At 35.7% G+C, this 17924-nt stretch overlaps 1 protein-coding gene across 2 annotated transcripts in view; it reads left to right on the top strand.

Annotated features, from left to right (window-relative positions):
* Window positions 1-15061, top strand: part of msl2b (MSL complex subunit 2b) — a 54248-nt gene extending 39187 nt beyond the window's left edge. Inside the window, exons 1-4 of one of the 2 annotated variants that reach the window (XM_037756535.1) lie at window positions 4352-4428; window positions 5196-5342; window positions 9319-10688; window positions 12689-15061. In XM_037756535.1, coding sequence (XP_037612463.1) covers window positions 5201-5342; window positions 9319-10688; window positions 12689-12988 — 1812 coding nt within the window. In that variant the 5' untranslated portion in view covers window positions 4352-4428; window positions 5196-5200 and the 3' untranslated portion in view covers window positions 12989-15061. Of the gene's footprint in view, window positions 1-4351; window positions 4429-5195; window positions 5343-9318; window positions 10689-12688 lie in introns of those variants that run through there. The other variant, XM_037756534.1, reaches the window with a different exon arrangement.
* Window positions 15062-17924: the final 2863 nt, after the last annotated feature.

The raw sequence follows: 17924 nt of genomic DNA, 5'->3' as shown, positions 1-17924 counted from the left end.
TTAAATTCTAGTCAAGATCCCTTTTATGTCTAAACTAGAAACATTGGCTGCAAGAAAAGTGATAAAAAATGACAGCACTCCTAAAATACAAGCTTTAATTACATTAATTGAACATATATAATTGAACATATAAAAAAAAAAAAAACTGAAAAAAAGTCTAAAAAAAAGTTTGAAAAATGCTGAAAAAAACAATGTCTGAAAAAGGTAAAAAAAAAAAAAAATGTCGGGAAAAAAAGTTTGAAAAATGTTGGGGGAAAAAGTCTGAAAAATGTCTGAAAAAGGTAAAAAAAAAAAAAAAAAAAGTTTGAAAAATGCTGGAAAAGAAGTTGAAAATTCCTCAAAAAAAGTCTGAAAAATATCTGACAAAAATGTCTAAAAAAAACATTTGAAAAATGCTGGAATAAAAATGTCTGAAAAAACTCTGAAAAAAAGTCTAAAAAAAAGTTTGAAAAATGCTGGAAAAGAAAAGGCTGAATGTCTGGAAAAGGTAAAAAAAAAAAAAAAAAAATCTGAAAATTATCTGAAAAAGATGTCTAAAAAAAGTCTGAAAAATGTCTGAAAAAAACTATTTGAAAAGTGCTGGAAAAAAAAGACTCTGAAAAATGTCTGAAAAAAATGTCCGTGAAATTGTTTTTTAAAAAAAATGCTGAAAAACAAGACTGAAAAATATCTGGAAAAAAAAGTTTGAAAAATGTTGGGAAAAAAAGTCTGAAAAATGTCCCAAAAAATGTCTAAAAAAAATGTCTGAAAAGAAAAAGTTTGAAAAATGTTGGAAAAGAAAAGTCTAAACAATGTCTGAAAAAGGAAAAAAAAAGGTCTGAAAATTATCTGAAAAAGATGTCTAAAAAAAGTCTGAAAAATGTCTGAAAAAAAAGTCTGAAAAAAACAATTTAAAAAGTGCTGGAAAAAAAGACTGAAAAATTTCTGAAAAAAATTTCCGTGAATTTGCTGGAAGCAAAGTTTGAAAAATGTTGGAAAAGAAAAGTAAAAAAAAAAAAAAAAAGATGTGAAAAAAAAGCCAGAAAAAAGTCTGAAAATGAAAAAAAAAAGTCTGAAAAATATCTGACAAAAATATCTAAAAAAAAAATGTCTGGAAAAATCTTTTTCAGAAAAATGTCTGAAAAAAATGTGAATTTTTTTTTATTTTATTTTTTTAAATGCTGGAAAACAAGACTGAAAAATGTCTGGAAAAAAAGTTTGAAAAATGTTGGGAAAAAAATGTCTGAAAAAGGTAAAAAAGAAAAAAGAAGTCAGAAAAATGTCCCAAAAATATCTTAAAAAAGTCAGAAAAATATCTGACAAAAATGTCTAAAAAAAAGTTTGTCTGGAAATTTTTTTTTCGGAAAAATGTCTTAAAAAAATGTCCGTGGAAAAAAATGTCTAAAACAAAGTTTGAAAAATGCTTAAAAAAGGACCCTGAAAAATGTGGGAAAGGAAAAGTCTAAAAAATGTCTGAATAAAAAGTCTGAAAAAGGTAAAAAATAAAATAAAAAAAGTTTTAAGATGTGGAAAAGAAAAGTCTAAAAAATGTCTGATAAAACTATTTTTTTCCATCATTTTTCAAACTTTTTTTTAGACATTTTTTTCAGACTATTTATGGACATTTTTTACCTTTTTCAGACATTGTTTAGGCTTTTCTTTTGCAACATTTTTCAAACTTTTTTTTTCAGACATTTTTTAAACTTTTTTTTTACAGCCATTTTTTTCAGACCTTTTTCAGCCTTTTTTTTCAGACTTTTTTCAGTCTTTTTTTCCAGCATTTTTCAAATTGTTTTTTTCAGACATTTTTTTAGACTTTTTTTCAGACTTTTTTCAGCCTTTTTTTTTTTCTTTTTTTTTTTTTTACCTTTTTCAGACATTGTTTAGACTTTTCTTTTCCAGCATTTTTCAAACTTTTTTTTAGACTTTTTTTTTCCAGACAGTTTTTCAGTCTTTTTTTCCAGCATTTTTCAAATTGTTTTTTTAGACATTTCTTTCAGACATTTTTCATACTTTTTTTTTTTTTTTTTTACCTTTTTCAGTCATTGTTTAGACTTTTCTTTTCCAGCATTTTTTCAAACGTTTTTTTCAGACATTTTTTTCCAACATTTTTCAAACTTTTTTTTAGACTTTTTTTTTATTTAGTCCATACTTGACAAATCTCCCTTTAAGGTACATTTAGAACTAATAACATTCTTTGATGAATCGGGATTTACTATGGACAATCATGTGATTAATGGTGATTAAACATTTTTAGTGTTTGACCGCCCTAATAGTAGATATTGTGAGGTATTTTTACCCTCACCACAACCCTCAAAGTGGAAACTCCCTGCTTGGTCAGCAGCCTCAAGTCTCCATGTGTGAACAGAGTAATTCAAGAAAAAAAAAAAAGAAAAGAGGAAGATGAGACTGAGGCGGGCGTATCGATAGATACTATCATACAAGTGTGTCAACTTTCCCATCAGTATGTCTTTGCGGGGGTGTGGCTTTCTAGCTATTTTTTTTACAGATAAACAGATATTGCTAAACTCTTCCATGATGAGTTCTCTCTTCCTCTTTTCGCCTCGTCTTTGTTCTCCCTGTTCGTTCTCAGACAGCACCTCACAGCGTCTTCATCTCTGAACTGCACGACATTACCACCACACAATCAAACATATCGTGGAATAAACAGGGCCGTCGTTGCCACTAAAGATCGATCAACAGATCAATCAATCAAACTGTATTTGTCTAGCACCTGACTGATAAGCTGACAATATGACAGAAAATGTGTAGAAAACAACAGAAAAGACTAAAACAATTTAACAATTTGAGACCAACGCATGTGAGAAAATAAAAATTATTATTATTATTATTACTAATTATTATCAATTAAAAAACTTTAATAACAGTCATAGTAGTAAGATTAATAAAATAACAATAAAATAGAATAAAATGTTACAACTTTAATACAATAAAGTGAATTAAATAATGTAAATAATACTATTGTCAATCAAGATCATGTCCAAGATATTTCTTGAAATTTTGGGGTTTTATAATGACATGAAGATGATAACGCATCAGAAATATTGGTTTATAAGTCTGATTCAACAGATCAAATTTGACTGTTTTTAGTAAAAAAAAAGAAAAAATTTAGATTTTTGATAAATAGACATAGACATAGTATAATTCTCTTAAACTTGGTTTGTTGTTTAAATTATGTGTATTCAAAATAAATAATGTAACTATCTCTCAGACTGTGTTTACATTATTTATTTTAATAATTAAATAATGTAGCTACATTATGCTATATATCTCTCAGACTGTTGGTGTAAATTGTTACATTATTTATTTATTAAAATAAATAAATAATGTAACAACATTATGCTATATATCTATCAGACTGGTGATTTAAATAGTAACATTATTAATTTATTTTTAAAAAATAAATAAATAATGTAACTATCTCTCAGACTATTGGTGTAAATAGTGACATTATTATTATTATTTTTTTAAATAAATAATGGAACTATATTAAATTATATATCTCTATTAGACTGTTGGTGTAAATAGTAACATTATTTATTCATTTATTTTAAAAAACAAAAATAATAATTTAACTATATCTCTCAGACTGTTGGTGTAAATAGTTAATAAATAAATAAAATAATTTAACTACATTATATTATATTATATATCTCTCAGGCTGTTGGTGTAAATAGCTACATTATTTATTTAAAATAAATAAATAATTTAACTGCATTATATTATATTATATATCTCTCAGACTGTTGGTGTACATAGTTAATAAATAAATAAATAATTTAACTACATTATATTATATTATATCATATATCTCTGACTGTTGGTGTAAATAGTTACATTATTTATTTATTTATTTAAAATAAATAAATAATTTAACTACATTATATTATATTATATATCTCTCAGACTGTTGGTGTAAATAGTTACATTATTTATTTATTTATTTAAAATAAATAAATAATTTAACTACATTATATTATATTATATTATATTATATTATATTATATCATATATCTCTCAGACTGTTGGTGTAAATAGTTACATTATTTATTTATTTATTTTAAATAAATAAATAATTTAACCACATTATATTATATTATATATCTCTCAGACTGTTGGTGTAAATAGTTAATAAATAAATAATTTAACTACATTATGTTATATTATATTATATTATATTATATTATATTATATTATATTATATTATATTATTTTATATTATTTTATATTATTTTATATTATATCATATATCTCTCAGGCTGTATATATCTCTGGTGTAAATAGTTTCCATTGTTTTTAATTAATTTAAATTAACCGCCTTCCGCGTGTTCTCGCGAGATTTGATCAACAGCGCCCCCTTGTTTGTGTGTGGCCAGCGGACGGGATGTAATGAGCGATCCTGCGCTGCTAACGATAACGAGCCAAAAGGTACACAAACAGGGATTTAATTCACTTTCTCTCTTCACCGACACTCTGCGGGGCTCTACCGACAGCCACAGGAGGACATAGTGTCGGCTAAACACTCTTGTTTTCCTGCTATACTCTCCAGCGAGGCGAGCAGCGAGAACGAGAGTCTCCCGCTAATCCCGTAGAAGAGCAGCGAGGAGCGGGAGCGGCCTGCTGCTGTAGCCGGCTCTCGGTGCACCTCAGGCGGCTAGCGCTGTCACCAGAGCCCGAGGCTTCAACACAATAACACAACCACACCGAGCCTGCTGGGGCTGAACCACCCGAGCCGAATAGCAGCCCAGAAGCCTCTGTGTGTGATCATCAATGCATTTTGTGGAAAACCCCTGGGACGAGCATGCATGTGGACTATGGAAAACCACTGCAAAATGGAGCGTTTTCTCACCAAACTCCCTGTTTAAATTTGGTAGTTTCTGCTGCAAGTAAGTCACGTTAAAAGAGAGAGAGAGAGACCACTCAAGTGCCTGGCTTTGAGGATGGATTGCTTTATAACTTGGGATGAGTAACCTCGGCTGCTCCCTGCGCAGACTGCTGTATATGTGGGGATTTACCGACCCGGTGGAAGCCGTTAACATCTATGCGCTCTGCAGAAAAGCCACACCAGACTCCATTGAGAAAACACGCAATTTAAGCTCGCTGCGGGAAAACACGCTGGAACTTCCGGCTGGTTTGTTTGTGTGACTTGTTTTTTTTTGTTAAATTACATCTTAACATCTTATCGGCCCCGGTAGCGGAGATGAACCCGGTGAATGCGACCTCTCTCTACGTGTCCGTGAGCCGGTCGGTGCTGCAGTGCGACCCCCGAGACCCCCGGGCCCTGGCCGAGCTCTGCAAGCTGCTGCCCTTCTTCCGACAGTCTCTGTCCTGCCTGGTCTGCGGTAAGAGTCTGAGTGTGTGTCTGTGTGTCTAATGCATTCATATTTATTATCTTAATGTGGTAGTATAGCTGTGTAAATGAGGGTTTCTCTGCAACATGCGTTGTTGTCAACTGTGGGACCTTTTAAATAACGCTGCGTTCACCTACAGTCGGAAATATCAGTATCCTCACCCAGTAATGAGCCAAGATTCAAGAGATTGGGTTTTTGAAAAGTGATTTTAAAACGTAATTAATTAAACATATATAATTAAAATATAACATATAATAAGATTAATAAAAAGTTACAACATTTCAGCACAATTAAATAAAATAAGTCAAATAAAAGTACAGAGAATGAAATTGAATAAAAAGATATATTATAAGTTAGTGAAATTACGAAATGAATTTAGAACTAGAACTTGGAAATATAGCCCAGGGGGTAACATTGATTTATTTATTATAAAAGATTGTTTTTTGGGAAAGTGATTTAGAATGTAATTAATAAAATATATATATATAATTATAGTGATAATATATGATACCTAATATATAAGGTAAGTATTGTTTGATGCTTAAATGTTATGCATCAATAATAATAACATATAAATAAGATTTTAAAAGGTTACAATATTTCAACACAGTTAAATAAAATAAGTCAAATAAAAGTACAGAGAAATTGGAAACCCTGGGTAACATTGAAGTATTTATTTTTAAAGACTGGTTTTGAGAAGTGATTTGAAATGTAATTAATTAAATATATATAATTAAAATAGAATTTTAATTATAGTGATTTATTATATTACTCAAAATAAGATGTAACTGTTTATCCAACATTCTACTATTACAGCTTATCTAATATATAAATAAATATAAAATAAAAAAAAAAGTTACAACATTTCAGCACAATTAAATAAAATACGTCAAATAAAAGTACAGAGAATGAAATGGAATAAAAAATATATATAAATAAGGTAGTGAAATTAATAAATAAAACATATAACTTGGAAATAAAACCCAGGGGGTAACATTGATTTATTTGTTTTTAAAGATTGGTTTTGAGAAGCGATTTAAGATGTAATTAATTAAATATATATAATTAAAATATTATATATTAAAATATTATAACATATTATAAAATAATACCATTATAGTGATTTAATATATTACTCAAAATAAGATGTATTGTTAAAGAATAACTGCTCTAACATTTTACTATTACAGCTTACCTAATATATAATGTAAATATTATTTGCTACTCTGTTATGCATCAATAATAACATAAATAAAATAATAAATAACTTTTGATACTCAAGTGCATATTGCTGTTAATACTTCTCAATGTTTACATAAGTAAAAGATCTGTAAACTTCCTCCACCACTGTTCAGCAATGACTTGTAGTAAGAAACTAAAAAATGAAAGCAGATTGGCTTAAATTCATGCTTAGTTGTGTTTATGTGAATGTGAAAGCGCCGTTTCCGAGGCGCAGTGAACACATCATAGTTCTCAGCAACACCCATCATGACACACCCCCCTCTGTGTGCTGTTTGGCAGCATCGGGGCGTTTCTCTGTTTATCTGTGGTTGAATAACAGTCCTGCCACACATACTGGATATAATGCACCTAATCTCTTTCACACCCACCTCATGCCCACATACACAACGGAGTCAAATATATGCACAGAACAAACAAAAAAAATAATAAGTGTAGTACTTTTTTTTTTTTTAACTTTTTTTTTTTAATTGTGTTATAAAGTGATTACAAAACAAGTGAAGACATGTGCAGGGACATATTTAAAAAAAAAAGACCAAAATATATTATACAGAGAAAGACAAATAACAACAAAATATATTATACAGAGAAAGACAAATAACAAAGTACAAAAACAAAACAAAACAAAACTAAGACAATTAAAGGGGATAAAAGCAGGTTGAAGAATCAGAATCGTGTTTATTGCCAGGTGTAAGAGGTATACACTAGGAATTTGCTTTGGTTTTGTTGGTGCAAGTTAAACAGTATAATAACAAAAGAATAGATAAAAACGTTAGAATAAAAATAAGAATAAAAAATTGAATTTCTACCAATATACAATATACAAATAAGCTATAAACATGATATGAGAATGTGTGTGTGTGTATGATATGGATAATGGGTGTGTGTTTGGCATTGAATGAGGCTAGATGGTCATATATGAAATATATTTACTCTTAAACAAATACAGACATCCTTCCTTTTATGTGTAGAGCATAGGGGGAGCAAAAACAAAACAAAAAGAAAATAAATTGTAAAATATATATATATTATTTATATAATATATATATATACAATATATATATATTATAATATAGTATATACACATACACATATATATTAATAATATAAATAATAATAAAGATGATGATAGATGATGGTCATGATAATAACATAAATAACAATAAGTAAATAATAACAATAATAAAGAAAAAACAAAGTGTAAGTATTAGTGCTTTACAGTAATTGTGAAATAGGGAGGTGTTTGGGGCAAGTAAACAATTCTTCTTTTGTTTTTTACTTCTGTGATTATGAGCCTATCATAATAACATATTAAGGCTGGCTAACACCGTCGTCTCTGACCCCAACCATGTTTTGAACAGTGAATATGAATTGTTACCATCAAATCAGAGATACAGGGTTCTGTGATTTAATAACGTTAGACTAAAGCACTCTTTTTGTCCACCAGTCAATCCTAAAACTAAATATGGAGCCTAATGATCAAATGTACGTTAAAGGGCCCTGAATATCGTCTTCTGTGATCGTAATGTTTAAATGAATGTATCCTTGTTTCTTGTCTTTGTCCTTTCTGTGATGTTGCAAATGGAGCTGCTGTGATGCAAAACAAATGTCAGACCTGTCTGACAATAAAGTGTTATCGTATGTTCGTCTGCTCGTGTCAGGCTGTAAATAAACCTCATCTTTTGGTATATTTTGGTGGTATATTTAATGCATGTTGTTTCACTGCTCATACATAATGCAGTAACTCTTTCTTAGCCGTAGTGAGTGCATGTACAGCCAGGGAATATCTCCTGAGGTAAAGGAGATGTTTGTGTTAATAGCAGCTTTATTAACCGCCTCCAATGTTGGGAGGATGTATAAATGAAAATTTGCAATACATTTGGAAAGGTGGGAAAAGTTTACTGAAGCTGACGGCTGATAAGAAGTTTGGATTTAATTAAAAAGAACAAAATAATTGCTTTTTGTAATTACCCCGAGAGACAGTCAATGCTTTTCCGTACAATAATTAAATTAATTTGTAGCCTATATACGAAATTGGATCGAGCCTTTTTTAAATTGTATTTAGTTATCCTTCTTTTGTTTTATTATATCTTTAATGTTTTGTTATTTAATTAAGGCCTGATATATGTTGTGTGTTTATCAGGATGCCTCGGTTTCAGTGTTGTGGTTTGTTTTTTGTGACTTATGTTTTTGTTAATAAAATAGACAAATAGATAACCAACTCATGTATGAATAATAAATCAATATGAAGGCAGTCCATGCTTTGTGTTAAATATAGATTTCCTGCAGTTACGTGGGATTTATCAGTCAGTCGGGCAGTGCAGAGTGTGTAAGGTTGGTTGTTTCTCATGAATGGACCTTCATGCTTTTTCCCCCGCTATCTGCAGCTGCACTCCCTAGCGAGTGAGCAGCGTTGCTAAGGAAGCTCCTCTCAAAGAGCGGTTGTCATCCAGTCGGGCAGGTTGCCAGGCACCGCTCAGGTTTACAAATACACATCAGTTTAGGAAGTAAAAACACAGCAAATCCTAAACATGAAGCTACACTGACAGTTTGTATAGCTAGGGTCATGATTTATCAGATCACAGGTTTGTTTGGATGTATTTGTTGGTTAGATAAGAATCTTGTGTTGCATTTAACTGGTTCCTGTGAATGAATCATCAGTGTGAGCGGTTCTGCTCTGTTCCTGTGAAATGTGGGATGCATTAACGTTTTCTCCTCTCATCTTCAGGTAACCTGCTGCAGGACCCCATCGCTCCCACCGACTCATCATGTCAGCACTACGTCTGTCGAGGCTGTAAGGGTCAGAGGATGCAGCTGAAGCCGTCCTGTAGTTGGTGTAAGGACTATTCTCGCTTTGAGGAAAACCGGCAGCTCTCCTTGCTTGTCCACTGTTACAGGAAGCTCTGTCTCTACATCACGCAGTCGCCGCTCGCCCCGCACATAGCCAGCGCCGCCAGCGACTCGCCGGACCTCCAGGCCATTCTCAACGAGGGCCTCACGTTAGCTGAGAGCGAGCCGGAGGCCGAGGACGTTTCGGATTGCCCCTCGCAGACGGCGTCCACCTCGGATGTGGTCCAGCCCGATGAAGCTCCGCCCACGAAGGAGCTCAAGGTGGAGGAGCCGAGCCCCGTCAGTGTGAACGGGCTGCACGATTGTAACGGTCTGGTCAGTTCGGACACGCTGCAACCCATCACCATAGAAACGGGTGGAGGTGTTGCGAAGCAGGAGAGCTTTTCGGAGGAGATCCCGGTGTGTGTGAGCGTCACGGGGACGGGGGAGGCGGGGCTCTGTGACATCAGCACTTTCGGGGATGACCTGAAACATGGCGGGGGGCCGTTGTTGTTGAGTGTTGAGGAGGTGCTCAGGACTCTGGAGACGGACTCTGATCCTGATCCCACCCCCCAGCCGGACTGCCCCCTCTCTGTACCTCAGTCCAGCCTCAACGGGCCTCACTGTCCACCTGGCCCCGACTCCCCGCGCCTCATCCCCTCCCTCCCCCGAGGGAACAGCCCCCGCCCCCTCCAACCTCACCCGCAGCCCTCGCTGCAGCCTCCCCCTCAGCCCTCCACAGTCACCCCCCACGTCCTCCCTCGGTACCATCGCAAGCGCTCCCGCTCAGAAAGCGACAGCGAGAAGGTGCAGCCCCTCCCCATCACCAGCCTCTTACGAGGGCCCCCCCTCGGTGCCAACAGCTCCCCCCATCACCCCAACCCTGGTGCCACCACTAAACAGGAGCCTAAGTTCCCGTCAGTCACGCCCCACCCACACCTGGCCCCGGTGCCTAATGGCGGCCCCCCCAAAGTGGGCAAGACTGTGCTCGTCTCCAACAAGGCGCTGAAAAAGACTGTGGAGCACCACGGGGGCCCCAAGAAGGCTTACACCAAGGCCAGGCAAGGGACCCCCAAGCCCCGCACACAACCCCGTGACAGGGTACCCCCACACCCCCAGGCTCACCCCCTGACACACCCGCCCAGCCCCTCGAAGCCACTGTATAAAAAGCCTGTGGAGAAGAAGGGCTGCAAGTGCGGCCGAGCCACACAGAACCCGTCGGTGTTGACCTGTAGGGGGCAGCGCTGCCCCTGCTACTCCAACCGCAAGGTGAGAATACCGCTGACGCTGCTCCCAGCCTCTGGAATTACAACAGTGTGCTGCCACCGCCACTCACAACCACTAATGTTTATAAATATATATATCTATCTTTATGACTAACAACATCTATTCCAACTAAGTGAATTTCCACCTGGGGGCTCATTACAGTTAACGATGCTGGTGTTTGTTTACATTGCACTATAGTTTTATGACTAATTTGTTTCCCAGGGAGTCATACATGGGGATGAAATATTGTTGACATAAAGAGCTTTGGCTGTTCGGGAAGTTAGGCCGAGGTGGTTCCCAAACTTTTTAAAACCACAGCACCCTCTCATGTTCAACCTTTTCAACTACAAATGACACCATGAATATCTGTTATAGAATTTATTTTAACAAACTTAACAAAACAAATTAAACTAATATACTATTTATTAACTGACAGGCCTGCTCTAAATATTCTGAGAGAAAGAAGTCAGTAGGGCTTATTATTTTTATTTATAGATTAATCTGACGATTATTTTCTAGATTAATTGATTAATCGTTTGGTCTATAAAATGTCTGAAAATAGTGAAAAATGTCCATCCCAGTTTCTCAAAGTCCAAGGTGATGTCTTTAAATGTCTTGTTTTTAATTAAACCCAAAGTATGGAGGACGGAACCTGCCAAAATCAAAATGAAATAAATGACTCGATAAATAAATAAATATTATTAATATAAATTAAATGAACCAAAAATAATATTTAAAATAAATGAAGGCTGTTAATTGAAATTGTTTCTGTTTTAATTTGCTTGTTTATTTAATTATCTTTGTATTATTTCCCCTAGCTATTTATTCTTATATTTTATTTTCCCTTTTATTTATTTTGTATTAACTTTTAAATACATTTATTTATTTATGAATTTATTTATTTTTTATTTTAGTATTATTTTAAAATGCATTTATTCATTATTAAATTAAATGTGTTTATTTATTTCTGCATGATTTTCCCTTTGCATTTCCCCCCTGTTTATTTCCCCAAACTTATTTATTTCTGTATTCTTTTCTTTATACATTTCCTTTTACATTTCTTTATGTTAGTGTATAAAGAAAATAATTCAGAAATAAGTTTGGGGAAATGCAAAGGGGAAATCATGCAGAAAAATAATAAATAAATAAATACAATTTAATAATGAATAAATAAATAAAAAAATAAATAAATACATTAAATAAATAAATAAAAAGGTAATTTAGATAAAAGAGTAGATAGGGTAATACAAAGATAAATAGCTAAATAAGCAAACTTAAACAAATTTCAACTTATGTCACATTTTAGCATTTAATTAATAACCACATTTGTTTTAAAAAAAAAATGTTGGTTCATTTAATGGCATATTTATTTATTTATTTATTTTTGTCAGATTCCATCCTCGATACCAAAGATGTTCAGTTTCAGATGATATAAAACGGAGAAAAGCAGGAAATCACCGTATTTGAGAGGCTGAAAACAGCATTTAAAAAATAAGTACGCTGTCGGTTAAAAGTACTTTTTGACGCCTTGTTTTTTTATGTGTGAAAATTGTTAAAAATGTCAGTGAACAAGGTTTATAATTAATGATGAAATCTGCTTTACAACAGCTGATAAAGGTAAGATAAGGTGGTTTGAAAAAATGTAATACATCGCCCTGCTTACAGTATCACAATATATAGAATCGGAACCCCTGTGTCATGATGCGTATTTTTTTTTTAGCCCTTATATTTTAACCCTGCGGTTTGAAACGGGAGCTCACCTAAGGTCCGCTGACTTGCTTGTTCTGGAGCTTTCAACCATATCACACTGTCCTCATCAGCAGCAGATGTCGTTTGCTCTTTTGTCACGGGACTGTAGATGTTCAAATTAATTTTGACGTCTGTTTGTTTTGGCTTAATTGAGGTTGACGTTTCATTCCTGACCTTTTGAAACATCAGATTATGAAACAGTCTTTCTGTTATGTTGTTGTAATCGTGTTATTAATTATGGTTGTTTTTCGTAGGCGTGTCTGGACTGTATCTGCCGTGGCTGCCAGAATTCCTACATGGCCAACGGAGAGAAGAAGCTGGAGGCCTTCGCCGTGCCGGAGAAAGCTCTGGAACAGACTCGCCTCACGCTGGGCATCAACCTCACCAGTATCACCGCGGCGGCCCTCCGTAGCCCGGCCACCAGCTCCCCCGGAAACACCCTTCTCAACGTCACCACGGCTACGGGGGCGCCCGTCACGGCCACCTTCTTATCGGGGGCGGGGCACGACAACAGGGGCTTTGACGATTCACTGGAGATGCGGTTTGACTGCTGAGGTCTCGCCCCTCCTCCGGTCAGTCGTTACGCACATTCCCCCCCCGCCAGCTGGGCGTTATCCATCTGGGCGTGCCAGGGACCTGCGTTGGCGGAGCCAGAACAAGGCAGCTACAGTGACAGGCGATAGCGAGGGGTCACCAGCTGAACCTCCGTCCATCGCCCGAAACTGCACCATGCTTGTGGTCTTGCATACAGATACAGTGTGGAAGAAGAAGAAGAAGATGTAGCGTTACTGTATGTGCAGAGATTTCCTTTCAGTGGGGATAGTTTCTTCTTTTGTTTTCTTCTCTACTGTGGGTAACGTGTAGAGCATGTTGTGTAGCTACGTTGGGAGTGTCGACCGCGGTCGCACGCCGCAGTGTGTGTGTGTGTGTGTGTGTGTATGTGTGCGAGCATGTGAGAGTGTGTATGTGTGAGGGGAAGGGTTTGTTTTGGCGACCTGTTCTCCCGACTCGTCAAATACCGCCGTTTGGTTAGCGCCCCTCGGCATCGGAGACCGACGCACGGATGCACCCTTTAACAACAGTATGTGACGAACCGGGATTTCAACTAACTCCGATGTAAACCCACCCGCGGCGTTATTCGACGGTCGGAGCAGCGGCGTATTAATAGCGTGAGAGTCTGCTCAAACACAAGGAGGAGATTGGCGGCGTTGTAAGAAGCCTGTCCTTTCAAAACTACTCGCAGAATAAACAGCAGTCCACTTCCGTGTTTCAGTACGGTTGGTTTTGGCACCCGAGGCGAACCGTACCTGAGTACACATGAACCGTACTCCAGGTGGACGGGATCAAAGAACCGTGCCCAAGTACAGTACGGAGCGTTCACGCTGGACTTAGGGGTCAAGTGTACTCTGATCCGGTCCCCGGTCCCTGGTGTGAAAGCACCCGAAAATGATTTATTTTGTCACGTCAGTGTTTGGTCACTTGAGTCGTTAGTAACGTTAACATCAACCACGACTAACCCTAACTGAGTGTGAAGTTTATTTTGAAAGGACACGGCGTCCACGGTAACGCAAGAGGTGTAGCTCCGTGCGTCGGTCTCCGATGCCGAGGAGCACCGACCAAGCGGTGGTATTTAACAAGTCGGGAGTGAGAGTGAGTTGGTTTTGGAGAGGAACGGAGACATCATCATCATCATCATCAGAGACTGGTGTAATTTATATAAAAGAAATAACTTTTTGTACGTGGACGTTTCAGTTTCAAAGACATTTTAAGGTATATTTTCTAAGTTACATTAAAAACCAATGGAGGATGGTGCAGGGGGCCGATCTGCATTCAACCAGAATATTTTCACACAGGTAAATTGTATTTTTGTCAAGACCTCCTAGAAACCCTTGAAGAACAACCTGAACATAAAAACCTCTACAATAATAATAACATTTATGGATATTTTTCGCTGCCAGGATGTGAATTTAACACCACCAGCCAAATGTAAGTTTCCGTTTGTGTCTGAATGTTTATACTCTGTGAGCCGCCGTCAGACACCCGAACATTCATCTAACATGTTATTGTATGCTACAAAACGTATATATAAAATAGTGAATTTTGGAGTCTGAGGACAAAGCTTCAGTCTTCGCTGTTTGATATGTGGAGGAGTTAACCTGTTTAATCATTTGCGTGTTCTTGCATCAAGCACTTTTCCACCACGTTTCTGATCTTGTGTTAAAGACTCTGGTTGATTGCAGGCCCCGCACGTTGTTATTATTTGCAAGTTTTTGGTTTCTGGAAGCTACACACATGCTGCTAAATACCACAAAGGACACTAGAAGGAGAGCTCACCTGTTTTCCTCGTCTTTTGTTCTGTTTTTTTTTTTTTTAATAAGTTGCGTTAACAATGTTTGCAGTATTTATTGGACGTCTCCTAACAAAGGTCACGTGTCGGGCGTCTGTTCCGCCGCCCGCTCTGCCTGTCGAGTCTGTCGATCCAGACTGTTTCTGTCTCAGTTCGGTTGCCGTCTCCTTCTTAGTGTTAGTCTCCAAAACAGTTTTTTTTGTTCTCCCTCGGGGCATTTAAATACCTGTAATATAACTGTAACATATTTCCACAAAAAAGAAAGAAAATCAAAAACTTACAAAGGTGTTGTGTGATTATTGTCTGTCGTCTGGAGCTGCAAGGTGTTGCACTGCTTCAGAGAGACACCAGAGGGCAGCATCGTATGGAGGCCTGAACCTGCCACAATCTAAAATATATAAATACATGGCTCGATAAATAAATAAATGCCATTAAATGTAGCAAAAATAATATTAAAAATAAATGTAGCTATTAATTAATAGTGTGACAGCCCCCTCATTTGCATAATGAGGCAGAAATGAATAAAGAAAATAATACATAAATAAATAAGTTGCATAAATACATACATTTAAAAATAAGTATATAATAAATAAATAAGTACGTACATTTAATTAAATAATAAAATAAACAATTAAATGAATTTGAAAAATAAAAATAAATACATAAATGGGAAAATTAAACAAGAGTAATTAAATAAAGGAATTAATACAAATAAATAAATAACACATTTATTTATCTAATGTATTTATTCATTGATTTTATTTAAAAGAATGTTTAAAATAAATGTATTTAAAAAATAATAAAAATAAAAACATTATAGGGGAAATTAAACAATAGTAAATAATTATAATTATATTATTAAATAATTAATACAAATAATATAAATAATTTGTGGCTGCATTTATTTTTAATATGTTTGCTACATTTAATGACATTTATTTATTAATTCATTTATTTTTGATAGCATTGAGCTTCATGTTGCACATTTAATAAGCACCAGCAGGTGGCAGAACATCCTTTAAAATAACGTCTAATTAATAAACCATATCAAGAGGACTAATCAGGGGAAAGGTCGCTTTTAATCTGTTCACCCCTTCTAACTCACCTTTTGTTTTCTTGCAACCAAACCTTTATTATATTTAATGATTTACCCATTAGGAGTACTACTGAGTTTTAATGGTGATCCATTCGTGGCATCAGTGGACTTTATATAAGAAAGCTGAAATCAAAGGTGTGGTAAGTTTACAGTGTCTTTATTTCACATATTTACAGACAAAACCACCTGCTTATTTACATTCACATTTAGTTTTGGTCTATCTGGCAAACAACTCAGATTTTATTTAACTGTCTATAACTTGATTAGTGCACAGTTGTGTGTCTTTCTTCTTTGTTTTTATGATTTTCAGGTGTCCGAGGTCCAGCTGACTGCAGGTGGATGTTTCCAGTTATTCCACATGGAGGCCGAATATGAAGGTAGACCGCTCCGTTAACATCCACCTCACAATTAGTCAACTCAAAAGTACACATTTATGTCATTACATTCACATCAAGGAGCACAAATATCATCATTTTACATCATGTTTGGTCCCGGAGTATAAATGTTCCCATTTTTGTAATCTCTGATACAAAACACACAAAAAGTCTATACATTCGTTGCAAAAACAAGAAATTAAAAAAGGTCTTGTGATATTTACATAAGTGCTACAGTAAATGCTGCATTCATGTCATATTGGAAAAATGAGAACTTGTTTTGTTTTTTTTGCTCTTCTCAAATGGAGTTGAATGAATCAGTGAATTTAACTTGGAAATAGTAGTTTGAGCCTTAAGAGATTTCTTCTGGAGCTTACAGCCTCCTCTCATGGCCTTCATCAGCCATTGGCACTATGGGGTCATATGGTGCCTTCAAATGGGGTCGTGTTTTCCGCGTTCACGAGAAGAGTCCATATGAACGTCCCCCTCATGTCGTATTCACAACCTCGTAAGTAGAAAGTTTCTGAAAGCTCCGATGTGTGACGTGTTTGTTGACGTTGTCAGAAATGGCAGACGCCATGGAAGTTCATTTTTCGGAGCATAATAAGTTAATAAATTGTAATTTTAGTTGTGTATTGTGTTTCTTTGTAATTTTATAACATGCCTGAGGAAAATGTTGATATAACGGCGTCATCTTTTCCATTATGTCTTTGCATTTCCTACATTATGTTACCCGCTTGCTTGCTTGTTAAATTGTTAGCCTCTGTGGCTTCTAGACGCCGACAGTAACGTTAATATTGCTGCTATTGACTTAACCACTTGAACAGCATGCATATCGTGTACATGACTTCTCATGTTGTAAACATGAGCTCACGATTTTCATTTGAAGGCACCATATATATATCATAACTCAGCTGATGAAGGCCACGAGATCCCAGGAGAAATCTAGTAATTAGACTTTAGAGGGATAGTTCAGGTGTTTTTAAGTGGGGTTGTATGAGGTACTTTAAGTGTACGCTATATTTAGAATATTTTCGCCGGTTAACCTCGCCGTGAGACAACTATACAGTCTATGTTTACGTTATCTATGCTCTCTTCAAAGCCACCAGACTCCACTGAAAAAAACAGTAATTTTACCTCAGAACACAGGAGTTGCCGATCTACCGCTGCCTTGATCGGTTAGTTTGTTTGTGTTGTTGTGTGACGTTGATGTTTTAAAGGGTTAGTTCGGATTCACCAAAGTCACATAATAGCACAATGAACTAACGATCGAGCTCCCGTGTTGGTACTCCTGTCTGTTTCTCCGAACTCCATCTACTGACTACGGAGAAGTACCTCATACAACCCTACTACACTATCCCTTTAAGTTAGGAATGTTTTGTCAAACTTCTACTTCTTAAATCAAGAATGAAACGTCAGACTCGATCGGTTATATTCCCCGATTACATCCAGCTCTCCTTCAGTCGTGTATAACTGATCATTTTGGTTTATATGTCCTTGAGCTTCGGTGGATTTGCTGCAGTGTTCATTACAAACAGTTCACGTGGAAGACAGAGGAGCTACAGTTAAAACCAAAAATCCCACATTTGCGCTGTTTGGATGCCGATGTGCAGGATTGTTTCCCGGGTCACATCTGCAGCTAATCCAACATGACATGAATGCCCGAGAATACC

This window comes from Sebastes umbrosus, chromosome 21 (genome assembly GCF_015220745.1).
Source record: "Sebastes umbrosus isolate fSebUmb1 chromosome 21, fSebUmb1.pri, whole genome shotgun sequence".
Classification (NCBI taxonomy): domain Eukaryota; kingdom Metazoa; phylum Chordata; class Actinopteri; order Perciformes; family Sebastidae; genus Sebastes; species Sebastes umbrosus.
The sequence above is the reverse complement of the archived record's forward strand: the minus strand, read 5'-3'. Positions and strand labels throughout refer to the sequence as shown.